At 42.8% G+C, this 16,382-nt stretch overlaps 1 protein-coding gene and 1 long non-coding RNA gene across 10 annotated transcripts in view; both read left to right on the top strand.

Annotated features, from left to right (window-relative positions):
* Positions 1-16,382, top strand: part of ZNF385B (zinc finger protein 385B) — a 203,038-nt gene that overhangs the window by 36,750 nt on the left and 149,906 nt on the right. Inside the window, exon 1 of one of the 9 annotated variants that reach the window (XM_083629805.1) lies at positions 11,308-11,322. The exons of 6 other annotated variants lie outside the window; for them this stretch is intronic. Coding sequence is in view for 2 of the 3 variants with exons in the window: in XM_083629812.1 (XP_083485938.1) it covers positions 11,689-11,740 (52 nt within the window). In the remaining variant the exon portion in view is untranslated. Of the gene's footprint in view, positions 1-11,307; positions 11,323-11,517; positions 11,741-16,382 lie in introns of those variants that run through there. 2 more of the 9 variants (XM_083629812.1, XM_083629813.1) reach the window with 2 other exon arrangements.
* Positions 201-2,931, top strand: LOC310743788. Its single transcript, XR_014539225.1, has 3 exons — positions 201-1,132; positions 2,571-2,694; positions 2,806-2,931. It is a non-coding gene; the product is annotated as an uncharacterized lncRNA (long non-coding RNA).

Below are 16,382 nucleotides of genomic sequence, written 5' to 3'. Positions count from 1 at the left end.
GCTCTGGGATGTGGGTGGCGCTGTGGGTTAAACCACAGAGCCTAGGGCTTGCCGATCAGAAGGTCAGCGGTTTGAATCCCTTCGATGGGGTGAGCTCCCGTTACTCGGTCCCTGCTCCTGCCAACCTAGCAGTTTGAAAGCACATCAAAGTGCAAGTAGATAAATAGGTACCACTCTGGGGGGAAGGTAAACAGCGTTTCCGTGCGCTGCTCTGGTTCACCAGAAGCGGCTTAGTCATGCTGGCCACATGACCCAGAAGCTGTACGCCGGCTCCCTCGGCCAATAAAGCGAGATGAGTGCCGCAACCCCAGAATCGTCCACGACTGGACCTAATGGTCAGGGATCCCTTTACCTTCACCTTACCCCTGCTCTAGACCAGCGTTCCCCAACCTTGGGTCTCCAGCTGTTTTTGGACTACAGCTTCCATCGTCCCTAGCTGGCAAGACCTGTGGTCAGGGATGATGGGAATTGTAGTCTGAAAACAGCTGGAGAGACCCAAGTTTGGGAAACCCTGCTCCAGACCAGGGATGAGGAGCATATGGCGCTCCACATGTTATTAGAGTCCCAGCTCCCATCAGCCCCAGCTAGTGTGGCCAATGGCCTCAGCTTCTCACTTGGTTCCATTGTGATGTCACAATTCCCACCCAATAATCTACCACCACCACCACTCCCGGCAATTCTTGACCTACTGAGGGAGCTTCAGATGCAGATGGGCTGGGCAGAGTGGGTAGGTGGCTCTAGCAGCCTGGAACATCTGCTGCCTGCTACCCTGTGCATCTTTGAATCCAAAGATAGAAGGAACACAGCAGTTACAAAGTGTACTGATTCAGGCACCATCCCACCCCTTCCGCAACTTTGCGAGGGCTTGTTTGGGCAAGAGTGGAGAACCTGTTTCCCTGCAGTGGGACCCTTAACTCCTGTCCCTCCCAGATAGAATGACTAATGGTCAGAGATTATGGGAGTTCTAGTCCAGCAACATCAGGTTCCTCACCCCTGATTCCCCACAAAGAGTTGGGAAGCATAATTTCTGAAAACTTCTAAGTTTATGAGTATCCAAAAGTGCTATATTGATGGTTCAGTTTAGGCACCAAGAAGTGATGTAATGTCATGTGCAGTTGTGCTAAGACAGCAGGTGGGGCAATGCTTTATTTCATTATTTTATGTTGTTTGTTTTAATACGAGGTAGCATAGCTTACCTTATTAATGTCATCACACTTCAAATCAGCAGAAGGGATAGGGCTCATAATCAACCACATTTCACCTAATTTTCACAAGATTCATTAAGCGAGGGTCAAATTGAAATCCCACACTTCCTGCAGCTTATCCATGTGCCTTTAGAGAAGCCTGCCTCAGCCTTTGAAAGCTAATGTTTTAGAGGGCTAAATTGCACTCTGTCTGATAATACCCAGTGCCCTGTGAGATCAAGTAAATGTTACAAGAATAAAATTATTGCTGGTTCATTTTGGGCTGTGATAGATATATAGAGAGAGTGTGTCTCTTTTCTTCTCATAAAGATGCAGAATATGCTTGGATCCTATTTTCTCTTTAAATAATCCTTTGGAGGTCACCTTTTAAAAAAACAGTATCCATCATCCTTTCTTATACTAAGACAGATGGAAAAGGGTGTCTGTGTTTAAGAAACACTATCTGGAGGAGACAGAGGTAGCTGCTTTTGAACAGCTTCTGCTGGTGCAGCAAAGTATTAATGCAGTGACAGATTTAAAATCTCAGTACCAGGGAGCTTATTTGTTTTCATAGATGTGAAGCATTCGCCCTTTTACACCTTGGAAGTTTCACTTCTTTTGCAGTTGTTCCATGTAAATACTTCACACTTTAAAAAAAGAACCCCCCTCGCTTCCGCCTTTGTTTGGTTTGAATGGAACTATAGAATGATTGGCATTTGCAGTTCACACCTGTGGCAGATCAGGCTGTGTTTTGAAGGAATAAACATGAAACAAGACGTGTAGATGTAAGCGGCCCCGTTTCAAAGTTACATTTAGGGGGAGGTGCAGCTGTAACACTGGCTCTTTGCTAGTCCTTCCCAACAGTCCCTCTCATATCCTAGAGCAAGTTCACCCATCACCTAAAGTTAATGCTGTTTGTTGGCACTGACGTTAACTACTTCATCTTTTTTTCAATGTTTGCATCCCTCCTTGCTATAAAAATGTTCAAGGTGGCAAACGACACACCGAAGTTCACACACACACACACACACACACACAAAACTTGGATATGAAGATGGCAGGACTCAAAATACCATCTTAAAAGGCAAAGCCCCAAAACACCCACTGAAAAAAGATACAGTCTTGGCAGTGCTGTTTTTCTAGAAAAAGAAGGGCCAGAACTCACCATGAACACCTCACTCGTTCTCTTATAATAGCAATGGCACACACCTTGACAGGTGCTGGAACCGAATTCCGGCTGAAAAAAGCCCTGGCTCCTGCTTATTTGCTGGCAGGTGAACAGCCACGTGGCCAGACAGACTTCCTTCAACAAGTGCCTCAGTGCTGTGACAGCAACAACGAAAACGTCTTGTCTCTCATGTCCGCTCTCTATTCTTTGGATGACAGAGGCCATGGAGCAGGGCCTCAGTAGAAAATCTTGGATGACAGGATAATTCCTAAGGGAGGTGGTGGTTGTAAAGATACACTGGTCCCAAATCATTCAGGTCTTGAAGACTCCAGAAACAAACTGGTAAGCAGAAAGGCTTTCCTAGCGCGTATGTGTTATTCCTTTTCAGCACCAGATGATGACCTTATTTATAATTCTTCTTGACCTAATTTTGATATATATTGCTGTGTTTAGGTTTGGGCATAAATTGCACTAAATCTCTCTCTCTCTCTGCTGTTTTTCATTCGTTTCTATAAGTGGAACAGAGGAAAAGCATCTCTCCTCCTCAAGCAGCAAAGGGCCTTGGTCCGTCATGCATCCAACACAAAAGAGTATTTAAGTTGTTGAATATAATATAAAACTGTGCCTCTTGTGCTGTGGAAATGTGTGTGTGAGGGTGTGCGGGGGTGAATTTCTGTAGCTCCATATCTTTCGCCAAAAAAAAAACTTGCCAGTATTTAAGCTCACTGAAAAACTGGGCTCCCATTCCTAAAGTACCTGTGAGGTCATTGTCCAGTGATGGCCTTTTCAAGTGTTTTGCTCAACTCCACAGGGGCACATTTCAGTATATTAGTACCATTACAACCAGCATTGTGTGCATTCTCACTGTATTCCTGCTTTTTATTTGCTAAGGTCACTATGGTCGCAACTTTAACACTTTCAGATTTTGAATATTCTCCAGATACTGTTTTCCTTAACTGTTTAAAGAGCACTGAAAAAAACAGAAAGCATGGTATGTGTAGGAGGAAATTGTTGTTGTTGTTGTTTAGTCGTGTCCGACTCTTAATGACCCCATGGACCAGAGCACGCCAGGCACTCCTGTCTTCCACTGCCTCCCGCAGTTTGGTCAAACTCATGCTGGTAGCTTCGACAACACTGTCCAACCATCTCGTCCTCTTTCGTTCCCTTCTCCTTGTGCCCTCAAGCTTTCCCAACATCAGGGTCTTTTCCAGGGTCTTTTCTCTTCTCATGAGGTGGCCCAAGTATTGGAGCCTCAGCTTCAGGATCTGTCCTTCCAGTGAGCACTCAGGGCTGATTTCCTTCAGAATGGATAGGTTTGATCTTTTTGCAGTCCATGGGACTCTCAAGAGTCTCCTCCAGCACCATAATTCAAAAGCATCAATTCTTCAGCGATCAGCCTTCTTTATGGTCCAGCTCTCACTTCCATACATCAGACTTCTTGTGTATGGGGCAGTGGGGAAGAGAATGAAGTCTGAGTACCCCAGGTAACAATGACGACTGTATCAAATGTATAGTGGAAGCAAAGTGACCCGCCCCTTTTTTTTTACTATATATGTACAAACAAATATAATTCATACAAATACCAAAAACACTTAAATCATCTCCAGCGACATAATTGTAAAACAAACATACTCATTCCAATGACATGTTTGTTTTCTTAGCTATCACCCAGCTAGTTTCAGTGTACGTTTAAAAAGCTTCCACAAGATGGTGCTGTAAGCATTCACAGAATGATGGTTTTTAGTGAACTGGCTACAGTCACTCCGCATGGAGATGATTTAGGGAATGTAGCTGTGTTCACACTCTCATTTGCACTCACTGTGTTTCCAGCGCTGAGCTTTCAATTTCTGTTTATATAACGTTATCCAAAAGGTATACATTTCCTGTAATTTGTTACAAAATACTGCTTTTTGTTTCTCAAACCTGTTTCACTGTCCTTTAAACCATTCCTAATTTGTCTCTTGCCAAGGACTGAACACATGCATAGAGTAAAGATATCCCCGCTAGTCAACACCCCCTGGTATGTGCACAAACGCAAACCAATCTGACACTAATGAAGCTGTGCTGATCTGAACAGCTGTGCAGCACGGGAGAGCTGTAAAACACAACGAAAAGGCAACAACCACACTGTTCTCTAAGGTGGTAATGTGAGCACACCATATGTCTCCCTCCTCCTCCCTTTAGCTGCAACCTGTACGTACTTACCTGAGAGTAAGTACTACTGAATTTAAATGTGAGTTACTTCAGAGTAGATATGAGAGGAGTGCTCTGCCGGTATCTATTTGGACAAAGTAGATTGCAATCATTGCACGTAAGGCCCGTTTTGTGAATCAAATGTCTCTTCTATCCCTTTAACGCTTCCTATTATTGACACTGCTAGGACGGTTCTTTGTGGGTGTATGGCAGAGGGGAAGATACACATGTCTTTGGGGTTTGTTATTTCCTTAAAAGAATGTTTAAGCAGCTGTTTATCAATCAGAGCCAAATTCCGACGTGTTTCATGTCTTTGTACTAAAATATGAGACACTGATTGTACAGGAGTACCAAAACACTGCAAGAAGCTGAGGCGTCTGTTCGAAAAACACAGGTGTATCATAGAGTATCATTTACAGTAACCAGCCTTTGAGAGGCACGGACTGAAATCAGGTATGCGTGTATTTGTTGTTGTTGTTTAGTCGTGTCCGACTCTTCATGACCCCATGGACCAGAGCACGCCAGGCACTCCTGTCTTCCACTGCCTCCCGTAGTTTGGTCAAACTCATGCTGGTAGCTTCGAGAACACTATCCAACCATCTCGTCCTCTGTCGTCCCCTTCTCCTTGTGCCCTCAAGCTTTCCCAACATCAGGGTCTTTTCCAGGGAGTCTTCTCTTCTCATGAGGTGGCCAAAGTATTGGAGCCTCAGCTTCACGATCTGTCCTTCCAGTGAGCACTCAGGGCTGATTTCCTTAAGAATGGATAGGTTTGATCTTCTTGCAGTCCATGGGACTCTCAAGAGTCTCCTCCAGCACCATAATTCAAAGGCATCAATTCTTTGGCGATCAGCCTTCTTTATACATACATGCAAAAAAGAAAAAAAAGGTGGGGATGGAAAACAGAAGGGGAAACAAATGATATTATTAGACAATGATACAGATCTCTTTTTTGGAGAATCAGAACAATTTTAGCTTAATAAGGCATGGTATGTGTTATAGTTTGCCCTCTTGTAACTGAATTTAGCTGAGTGCAGCTGCAAAGGGATGTTTGGGAAGGCATTTGGGGATACTCTACGAAGTACAGAAAACTGCAGGATTTATTTCCCTATGAAGTTCTGTCGGTGTAGAGTGCATGGGCAAATGGTGACAAAATGACAAATGTGTCAAGTTTTGAAACATTTTAAGCCGAGCCATCTGGTTCTACTTGGCAGTGCAGCCTCTGTAGAAATGGCACATGTCATTTCAGGGTTTTCCATGGCATGTGAAGTTTTCATCTTCTGCCAGTTTTTGCTGTGTTTGTTTAATTGGGTGGAAGTATTAATCAGTGTAGTTTATTAACAACATTAAAAAATGGAAATCTCCATGCAACTGTAATGAAAATATTACTGGCTGAGATGCAGAAAAGTCCCATTAGTTCACCCTTTCCCCCCATGCTGGTTTTTTTTTTTTTTAAATAAATAATAATAATATGATTCACTCTTTATCCTGCCCATGAAAGATACATCAGAGGTCAGCTTGGGTTACAGAAAGTTTGTAAAAACATTATCAACTCAACTTTGTGCTTTCCACCCCCGACCGATTTTTGCGTTCAACTCCGCTATATTTTAATGTCATCACAGTGATTTTTCCTCTTTAAGGAATGTGAAATAGTACCCAAGCCATAATCAGTGTTCTCCAGTAATTTAGAAGTAAATGCTAAAACACTTACTTTATTTCATGTTTTATTTATCGGAATAGCAAATAATTATGCTGTGCTAGTGTAGTTATGTGTACCTACAAAATCTGTTTTTGTGATGTTGTTAGATGATTAAAATGATTAATTTACATAATTACCATTTGTAATGAGTTTAAAAGTTTGGTTTTGATCTTTAAACCTGATGCACTACAAAACAGCTTGTAACTATATGAAATTAATGTGGGTATTTTTAAAAGAAAGACTTCCTTTTGCATGTTGCAGTACACATTTTATTCCCATGGAATATATTATATCTGTCTCTTGATTATTGAAACCAGTTTCACAGTGATGCTATCACAATAATTATTAGGATTCCTGAATACTTTTCACATGTAGTTTTTTCAGTAAGTGAGAAAGGGCTTCTTACACCTTTTGTAACTTATCACCAGATCCCAAATTGATAGGAGTAAGTCTCCCGGCGTGAATACTTCTTGCTCATTGTTGTCACAGAAACAGCTGGTTGGTGTTTATTTCCCCCAAACAAATTGTAAGGTATTGGGATGTTGAGGTATAACATCTAAAAGGAAACATACTTATTTCTGGGATTGTGAGCACCACTTACTTGTAAGGACCTATGCAGCTGTTCAGCAGATGTGCCTTGTTTGTGTACGCCATGTGTACCCTAATGTTTGCCACAGTAAAGACTGTCAGGTGTAAGGAATAAACCAATAACATCTTTCTACCTGAGTGGTGCTGTGGGTTAAACCACAGAGCCTAGGACTTGCCGATCAGAAGGTCGGCAGTTTGAATCCCCATGACAGGGTGAGCTCCCGTTGTTCGGTCCCTGCTCCTGCCAACCTAGCAGTTCGAAAGCACGTCAAAGTGCAAGTAGATAAATAGGTACCGCTCCGGCGGGAAGGTAAACGGCGTTTCCATGCGCTGCTCTGGTTCACCGGAAGCGGCTTAGTCATGCTGGCCACATGACCTGGAAGCTGTACGCCAGCTCTCTCAGCCAATAAAGCGAGATGAGCTCCCCAACCCCAGAGTTGGCCACGACTGGACCTAATGGTCAGGGGTCCCTTTACCTTTTTACCTGAGAGAGGAACGTATCTGCTCTTCATACCTCATGATGATCACTGAAAGGAGCTGGGGAAAGGCAGGACCTGCAACCCATCCTCAGCTGCAGAGTGAGTGCTTTCTCATACCTTTTTGCAACTTCATTGACAGATAAACCATTGGCTGAAATACACATTCAGCCGAGTCTGGCCTCTTCTCCATGTTTGAGGGGAGCTTTTTGCTTTTTTGTTGCCGTATGTACAATATGTGTTTCCTTTTTATCAATTCACCCTTTATCACTGTTTATCACACATATATCCTGCCTTTTCTCTTGTGCTGTTTGGTGTGATTCCCCCCGCCCCCGGTCTCTCAGCCTTGGGGATGGGAGGTACATTTGGGTTCAATGTAGCGAAGCGTACTTTTCCAGTTGGGGCTTTCTGCTTTTAAAAAGCGTTTTGCAGTCAGGAATAGAGAGTCAGTTGACTTCAGCCAAGTGGTGATGGGTAAATAGAGTTTTCTTCAGCTGCATGTTGTTACCTGTCATAAGCATTTGGGGGGGGTGTAGGGAAAAATTAAGATTATGGAGAATATTTTAAAGTGTGTAATCAAAGGGGAAATCACTTTTCAGAATAGTAGATTGTGATTAATAGCTCTTGTGTGCATAGGCCCAGTTGTCTTTTTGTCAGGGTATTTTTATTTCTTGTATTAATAATGTTAAATTGTATCAGACAAGGACAGAGGGGCTCTTTAGATGTAGTGCTGAGAGGATATTCAAGGACAGCTTTAGTGGAGTGTAGCTGGAGAGGACAGAAGTCTGATTGTATATGGACTAGAGAATGGAGTTGGAGAGCGATGGCTGAATATATTAATTTTTGTTTACCTCAGTTTCTCATTTTTCCAATATTAAGTTCAGTTTTCCACATTGGTTTGAGGTGATGTTTTGTGAGCACAGGCTCAGTCAGCCTGTAACCGGGCCTAAGCAGTGGCATGAGCTGTAGTCACAAAACAAGGATTTGGGATCAAATAGGCCGCAACTTTATTGGATTACAGGTGTCAGTAGGCTTTGGCTAACGTGTTGGTTATATATCCATCCTGCTGGATGGTTGTTCATTAGGGTTGATCCTAAGTTAGGGATCACCCTAGGACATAGATGCGACCCAGCAGAATCACCACTATAAGTTTAGTAACATGGCCCAACAACCCTGTGTGGGCACCTGGATAGAAGCCCCTCTCCCCTGGACCTCCCTTTCCTTGAGGGGGGTGTTGAGACTCCCAACCCCACTGCCTTGACTAACAACCCATCCCAATGCCTTATCCGCCATTAAGTGGTGACAATTGCTATGAGGAAGGTGAAAACCTTGAGACAGACCCAATATGTCTGGAGGAAAAAAAATCCTGCCTGGCCCTGAAAATAGGGACCGAGATTTAGATAGGGAGATCGTGCATATGACCAGCCCACTCCTTTGGGCGAGTCGTAGTGTGCTGCCAAGAGAGGGAGGGTGGGTGGGTGGGTGATCCGGCTCTGACGGAGCTGCCAAGATTGTGTGCACTCCTTATTTAAGCCCAGTGAGTGGAGCTGACTGAGGATCTCAATTAGAAGCTCCCAGTCAAGTCTGCTCCTGAAAACTCAAGCCCCAGCCCACATGTGATTGGCTGAAGTTGCAGGTGGGCCATGTCAATCACCACAGCTGGCGGATGAGGATGTGGCGTCCTCCACCAGCCATTTTAATCTCTCCCCCTGCCCCAGCAGCAAGCCACACCATGCTGCAACCACCGCCTCCCTGCAGAGAAGGTAAATGGACTTACCTCATGAAAATTCACCAGCATTTTAGTGTTTAGTTTCTTCTACTGTACACATTTTTACATACAGTTCTGCCTAATATACACATCTATACATTCTTTGCATTTTTTCCATCTCATCAACAAACACTGGCATCTGAGGGAGGTGGAAGATGAATGGATGCAGTGAAGGGACAGAGAGATTTTGGCAGATAAATTGCAATTTGTTACTGAAGTTGGTGAGGTTCTGACAGAAACTGAGGTAGAGAAGGCAGGCTTTAGGTGAGCATAAAAGGTAAAAAAGAAGCTTCAGGATTGTTGAAAATGGTCAGTAATGATGCTTGGCCAGATAAAGAGCAGAGTATGAGGCATAGCAGCCAACTCCTTGGGGCTGAGGTCCCTTCGACCCCACAATAAAACATTTGAGGGGGCCAGCCCCCCCCCAAGCTGATTAACATTTCCATTCAAATGGTGCGAATGGACAGCATCATGTGATTGATTATGAAGGGCGGGGCTTATCTGGGGCCCCCAATATTTTATTCAAGTTGGCACCCCCGGTATGGATTTAAAATGAGCCAGGCTTTTTTTTAATGCCTCAAAATGCACATAGCACCCTGAGGACATGAATGGGGATAATGTATGGAAGACCTATGCTGAGCTGGGAGCAAGCGTGCCGAATAGCTTGGTAGGACAGTAGAACAAACAAGCTAAGATTTAAGTATAGGGAGGAGTTGGTGTTGAAACAACAGAGTTTGGAGTGGGGTGGCCAACACGGTGCGCTCTAGATGCTGTTGGATGGATGACAATTCCCATCTTCCATTGGGGCTGCAGGTGGGAGTTGTACTCCAACATCATACATTGGCTACCTTGATCTAGAGCAGTGGTCAGATGTGCCAGGTGACATAAAGGGATGATGACACTTCAAGAGAGTGTTATCAGACTGCAGGTTACAGTAGAGACAAGAAGCAGAGGTGTGGAGGTAGAGAAGGTACACACTGTGAGTGATAATGTGGTGGTCAGAAAGAGGGTGTTCTCTTAGGGCAGGGAGCCCAGTACATAACAGTTCTTGTAGAACACAAGGTCAAGGGAGTGAACGGGGCAGTGAGTGGCCGAGTCTGTCCAAAGTCACAGGCCTCTGGAGGAGTTTAGTTGGGGGGGAGGGGGAAGTGGAAGGTAACTTGATCAGTGAGATGTTCATCCATGAATACTGAAGTCATGAAGGGGCAAGGGTCGAGTGTTGTGAAAGAGAAGAAAGGTAAACAAAGGGCCAAGATCAGTTAAGAGTGTAGAAGTAGGTCCAACAGCAAAGGGGGAGCACAAAGGTACAGAATAAAATTTCAAAGGTAAAAAACAATTGGTAGCTGGAAGCGATTTGGGAAGAGGACTACCTGCCCCTCCATTTTGACTGACAAGAGTTTGTTGGACTAAAAAAAAAAAGGAGAGACCTTTGAAGAAGAAATCAGCAGTGGGGCTGGGGCTGGTGAGAGCAAGTGAGGGAAAAGCAAATGGGTAGAGATGTACACATCATAAGGTGCAGTTCAACTGAAGGAATGGTTGGACACCAAACGAGCACCATATGGTCTAGCGTCCAAAGCACATGTTCTGTTTGCTGCATATCTATATACAAGGAAAAAATGTTGCTGAAATGAATTGGGAAGCATTTTTCCACAGTGCAAATTGCAGGCACAGGCCACCAAATCTGGAGTGGGGCCATAGTAGTGGACAAAGGTTAAACGCCCCCCCACCCCAATTCCTCCATGCTAGGGTTCTCATGTGAACTGGATCCCCGCATTGCCAGTCCGTGCTGGCTACAAATGGCTAGCCAGTTTGCAAGGTCAGTAGTCCATAGTTTAGCTCTAAATGTTTACCACATTCATTTCTGTCTTGGTGGGGAAAAAAGGCTTTATGTTTTTAGCTATTTTAGGATAGCATATAACTGATGTTTCTTGTTTTCTGAACATGTGTTGTTCATTTTCTTAGTAGCAAAAAACAAAACAAAAACCCCTCAGTCAATATGTCACTGTTTTCATTTTTAAAACCACCTCCAATAATAACCTCCGCCTCCCCATCAGCATATTGGCTCCGGATGTTCCTCTGTCACTGTGGAAACCCCAGAGCTAATTTTGACACTTGCTCAGTTTGGGAAGATGATTCTTCATTCTGCGTGGCTTGCAGCTATATCTGTAGAGCCATTTCATAATCATCCGTCTTTTGCTTGAATTTGATCACAGCCGCTGAATCCCCTGCGTTGGTAATGAAGCCTTAAGGTTGCCTTTTCCTCACCATAAATCCATCCCAGAGACCTTACTTTGACAGTGTGCGTGTCTGTGTGTGTGTGTGTGGTGTGTGTGTGTGTGTGTTTCAGTACGAATGAATGTGTGGAACTGAAATTGCTCTGCTTTCTTTACAAATGACTCAGTGTGCTTGTCCTTCCCTAAAATGCTGCCAGCATGTAAAGGATTTTCAATGAGCAGTGCAAATAAGCCGGCAGCAGAGAAGGTTTGGAGCTGCACTGTGTAACAGTTTACTGTCACACAGATGATCAGGGTTGGAGAGCCAAGCCTCTGTAGTGTTCACCATACCTCTTTCTGCTCACATACTGGAAGTTTTGTGTTTCTAACCTGGTTTCTTTTATGAGCTGGATATTTAGTACTACCAAAATGTGGAGTGGACTTCCTAGCAGAGGTGAGCAATGAATTTTATTATTATTATGAGTAAGCATTACAGAATTGCTTTGAGGCACATTCCTATACATTTATCCTATGCTTGGCATCATTTCTGTATGTGTGTGGAAGTGGAATTTTGTGTTTCATTTGTGCCGGCAGAGACAACACAAAAGGCTAGAAAAATAATGAGAAAATGATGACATTGTAAACGTTAACTCCTTTCGGTTTCCTGTCATTTTACTTGGAGAAGAGGCTGTTCTAGCTCTTAGTTATTTCAAATATATCAGAATCCATCTATTGGTACAATATGACATGCTGATCATTAATTGATGAGGCTAATCATCAGTGAGATTGTGTACTTGTGATCAAAAATGATATGCAGGGCACTGAACCCTACTTAGCAGAAAGCTTGACTCGTGGAAGGGATATTATACAGGAGATAAATTACTAACATGACTTGCAACTAATAAAATAAGATAAAAGCAATGGACTGCATACTGGAGTAATGAAAACGGGAGTCTGACTCTGTGAGTATTAAACGGTATGACCTGTCAGTCACAGGACAACCTCCACTAATTCATTTGCAATGACAACTTGTTTTATGAGAGGCATAAAATTACTGTCACTGCCATCTAAGCATGCTTTAATTAAATATGACATTTTAAGTGCTGCACATCTTTCTTTTTTTTAAAGCAGAAATATATTGCTGAAACTAATTTGTGAAGTTCATATCGCCCACCCCTTAAGTTTCAAAACATTCTGGCAGAGGATTAAGTTATGTTTACTTGTCTAAAAAGTTCTAGCCAATCACTTCAGTGTGAATATTATTCATTAAACCTTGCTGTGGGCTTGCTTATCTTCATTGAGGTAGGTGTTGTTTTAGTTATTTGTTTTAGGTCTGGGTAGTATTGTCCCCAATGAAGAGAAAATTACAAGCTAGCATTATGAAACTGGCATTTCTTCTTACAAAATAACTATTTAAGTAGCTTTGCAGATCTTTCAGTAGAAACTAACCTATCTAATGCTTTCACCATTAAATTTATTCATGAAGTATTTGTTTTTATAGCTCCCAACGACTGAGTTACAGATAAGAACATGTTTGTTTGAGTGAAGATTTGAGAATTTCCATTTACTGGCAGTACACGTAAAGCATGGCTAACCAGGAGCAAACCCATTTGTATTAGCCAATCTGTCTTTGCAAGTCCCAGGGCCACTATCTTGCTAGAAGCCACTGTGTGCTTTTGAAAGCATGAAATTAGTTTTATACTGAGCACATGGTTTCTCATTTAGCAGCTCTTTTTATGGAAATGGTCAATTTATAGTTCACTGCCAGGATTTCGGCCTTCTGTCAAAGCTGATAGATTCGGCTAAAGTGTCCATTGGAGATTAAAAAAATAAAAATAAAGAAAGTGGAGAAGAGAAAAATGCTAATTAGGACCAAGAGAATGGACTTGAACCCATCAGTAAAATATACTCATGACATTATTTTAGATCTCCGGTAGATAGGGTTGTTGTTTTCTTCAGTCATTGCCAGTTCCTGAGTTGGACTTTTTTTTTTATGAACCATAATGAAACTAGGAAAGAAGTTTGTCACATGTAAGTGCCTTTTAAAGTATATTTTCTAGCTCCTCTGACAAACTGCTTTCAACAATTTGGTCAATATTACAACCAAACTGTGTTAGCTTGTCAAAGGATCAAGTATATATAGAAAAGTAGGAATATAAAAGTTTCTTTGTTTTGTGCAATCCTTCCTATTACTGTTGTAATACTTTAAGGCTGCAAACCTGTACCTACTTACTGAGAGTAAGTCCCGTTGAACTTGAAGGGACTTATTCTGAGTAGACTTGCATAGGATTTTGTTGTAAAGCTGCAATCCTATGCACACTTGCCAGGGAGTAAGCTCCGGTGAATTGTTTCTCATGGGAGTAAGTCCCACGCAACTCAGTGGGACTTGCTTTCAGGTAAACTTGCACAGGTCAAGCTGTACATTAAAACAATGGAGATACATGTGGACAGCTTGCAGTTTTTCTTCCTTTGTACTATAAGCAATATTTGGTGAGAGAAGGGGAAATCTCTACAACCTGATGCTTATATTTGACTATATAGAAATCAAACTCAGACACATGAGAAACCACATCATGTCCTTACATGGTTTCTATTGCAGATATTGTCATCTTCTGGACTGCCCCAACCTCCACAAGTAAACTTGCTTGGAACTAAATTCCATTGAGGAGGTGCACATACAGGAACAAATGTTGAATGATGATTGCTTGCGTCCATGTAAATGTCAAATGAATGCAACAAGATGTTTACAGAAGCTTCCATTTTAGTCATATGCAACAGAGAGCTACACATAGTTGTTACATCCTGCGATTTGTACACATGGTGGCATTTTTTTGTCTACTGTGAAGTGATCTTTACATAGTACAGTGGTACCTCAGGTTACATACGCTTCAGGTTACATACTCCGCTAACCCAGAAATAGTGCTTCAGGTTAAGAACTTTGCTTCAGGATGAGAACATAAATCATGCTCTGGCGGCGCGGCACCAGCAGGAGGCCCCATTTGCTAAAGTGGTGCTTCAGGTTAAGAACAGTTTCAGGTTAAGAACGGACCTCCGGAACGAATTAAGTACTTAACCTGAGGTACCACTGTACTAAGAAGTTTCGGGGGGGCATTTATATTTTTTGGGGGGAGGGCACTAATAATCTAATATTGTGCATGTTTAATATAGGCCTGTCTGCTTTCAGGCTAAACCCACAGCAAGACTCTCTGTTGTTGTTGTTGTTATTATTATTATTATTATTATTATTATTATTATTATTGATTAATTATTATTGATTGAAACAGTTCTATTGTTGATCCGCCCCATCCTCATAGTTGGCAGACTTGAGGTGCTTCCTTTATGTAATGTGCTTGAGAAAAATAGATGGAAGAGCTGACTGGATTTTCTTCCAATATGTTGTTCAAACAACTTTATGCTATTGTCATTCTTTTGACAATGAAGGGGCCCATCAGTTGGAAGAGACTCCTTCACAAAATGGGGCCATTTCTCTATCTACTGCCAGAGAGCCACTGTGGTGTAGTGGTTAAGAGCTGTGGACTCGTAATCTGGTGAACCAGGTTTGTGTCTCCGCTCCTCCACATGCAGCTGCTGGGTGACCTTGGGCTAGTCACACTTCTCTGAAGTCTCTCAGTCTCACTCACCTCACAGAGTGTTTGTTGTGAGGGAGGAAGGGAAAGGAGAATGTTAGCCGCTTTGAGACTCCTTAGGGTAGTGATAAAGTGGGATATCAAATCCAAACTCCTCTTCTCTTCTTCTGCCACCCCCTTCCCCCATTCTCAGTCCGTATGCCTATTTCAGGAAGCCTCAAGCTAACAGAGATGTTGCTCCACGAATGGGTCAGCTCAGAATTGGGACTTGGAGGCTTCTCCTTTTTTCCTTGCTCGTATCCAGGCCCTGATCCAGGGAGCGGCTTCCATGTGCTTCCACCTCCTTCCAAGTACCCTAGCTGAACACTTTTGTGGTGGCCCCGAAAGTCTTACCTGGAACCCTGTCAGCTATGCTTCTGTAGCTCTGGGGCAGATAAGGAGGAGCGCCTGAGAGCCAGCCAGGAACCCAGTGCACTAACCTCCAGTCCTGGGGCAGGCATGTCTGGATCCAACATCTCCTCAGTAGCATTCATAGTGTGGAGATCTGCCAGGAGGTCCTGCTTCCCTTGTTCCTTGGGTTCCAGGGCTGGCCTGGGCTGAATCCTGACACACACTCTTTTTTTTGCCACTCACTGTCACCCCCCTGCATGAAACTAGGCAAAGGGCTGTAGGTTGCCCACCTTTACTGTAGGGCCTCTGGTGATTTAAAGGGCATACTTACATTTTATATGTGTAGATTTATATTTTATTGGTGGTGTCCTTTCGAATGTGGGTACTCTTAAACAGGACAATCAATCCCTTCTGGGTTATGTAAGGGTGGAAAAACATTGTAGATGACCTGTGGACGCAGAGTTTCATCTGCATGACTTTCTGATCTTATGACTCTGTGTACATTTCAAAGGTTATCAGATGAGGAAGGTTGACACTAACTTGTTGGGGAGAAGTATCCTGTATCAGCAGCACATTCCAAAATACATTTGTATGAAAGGCAATGTCCTTCATTGCCATCTTTTGTTCTTCTGTTTTGTTGTCATAACTACATGCTTGTTAAGCACTGAATAGTCAGGATATGTCTTTATTTTAAAATTTTGCATTAAAGATCAGTTGTTTTTGTTTCCCAATATGTCGTATCCAGTTCCTGGCATTTATTACGCTCTAGAACCGTGTGTTTGGCAGCTCGTGGATGGTTTGAATAGTACTTTTTAATTGTTTCAAAAAGTTGGAGCAGGTAAATTTATTTGGAAACTGCTTGCTGTTAACATACTTATTGATCATTGTTTGTTGAGTCTACATTTCCAGAGAGGGTCAGTCCTTTATACTGAGAATAAACAGACACTGCAATGGGATCAGAGCCAGGCCAGATCTTCGGTTATGCACTTGTAACATTTTCCAGGTTTTTTGCTCAATGAAAATTAGACTTGGGAACCGACAAAGTAATATGTGGAGTGATTAACCCTCTCTACTCCAGCCATTTCCCCCACTGTTTCCATCAGATGCTTTCCCCTATGG

Source organism: Podarcis filfolensis, assembly GCF_964270895.1.
Source record: "Podarcis filfolensis genome assembly, chromosome: 1".
In the NCBI taxonomy this organism is placed as follows: Eukaryota; Metazoa; Chordata; class Lepidosauria; order Squamata; family Lacertidae; genus Podarcis; species Podarcis filfolensis.
Note: the sequence above shows the minus strand (reverse complement) of the source record. Positions and strands in the feature narration are given on the sequence as shown.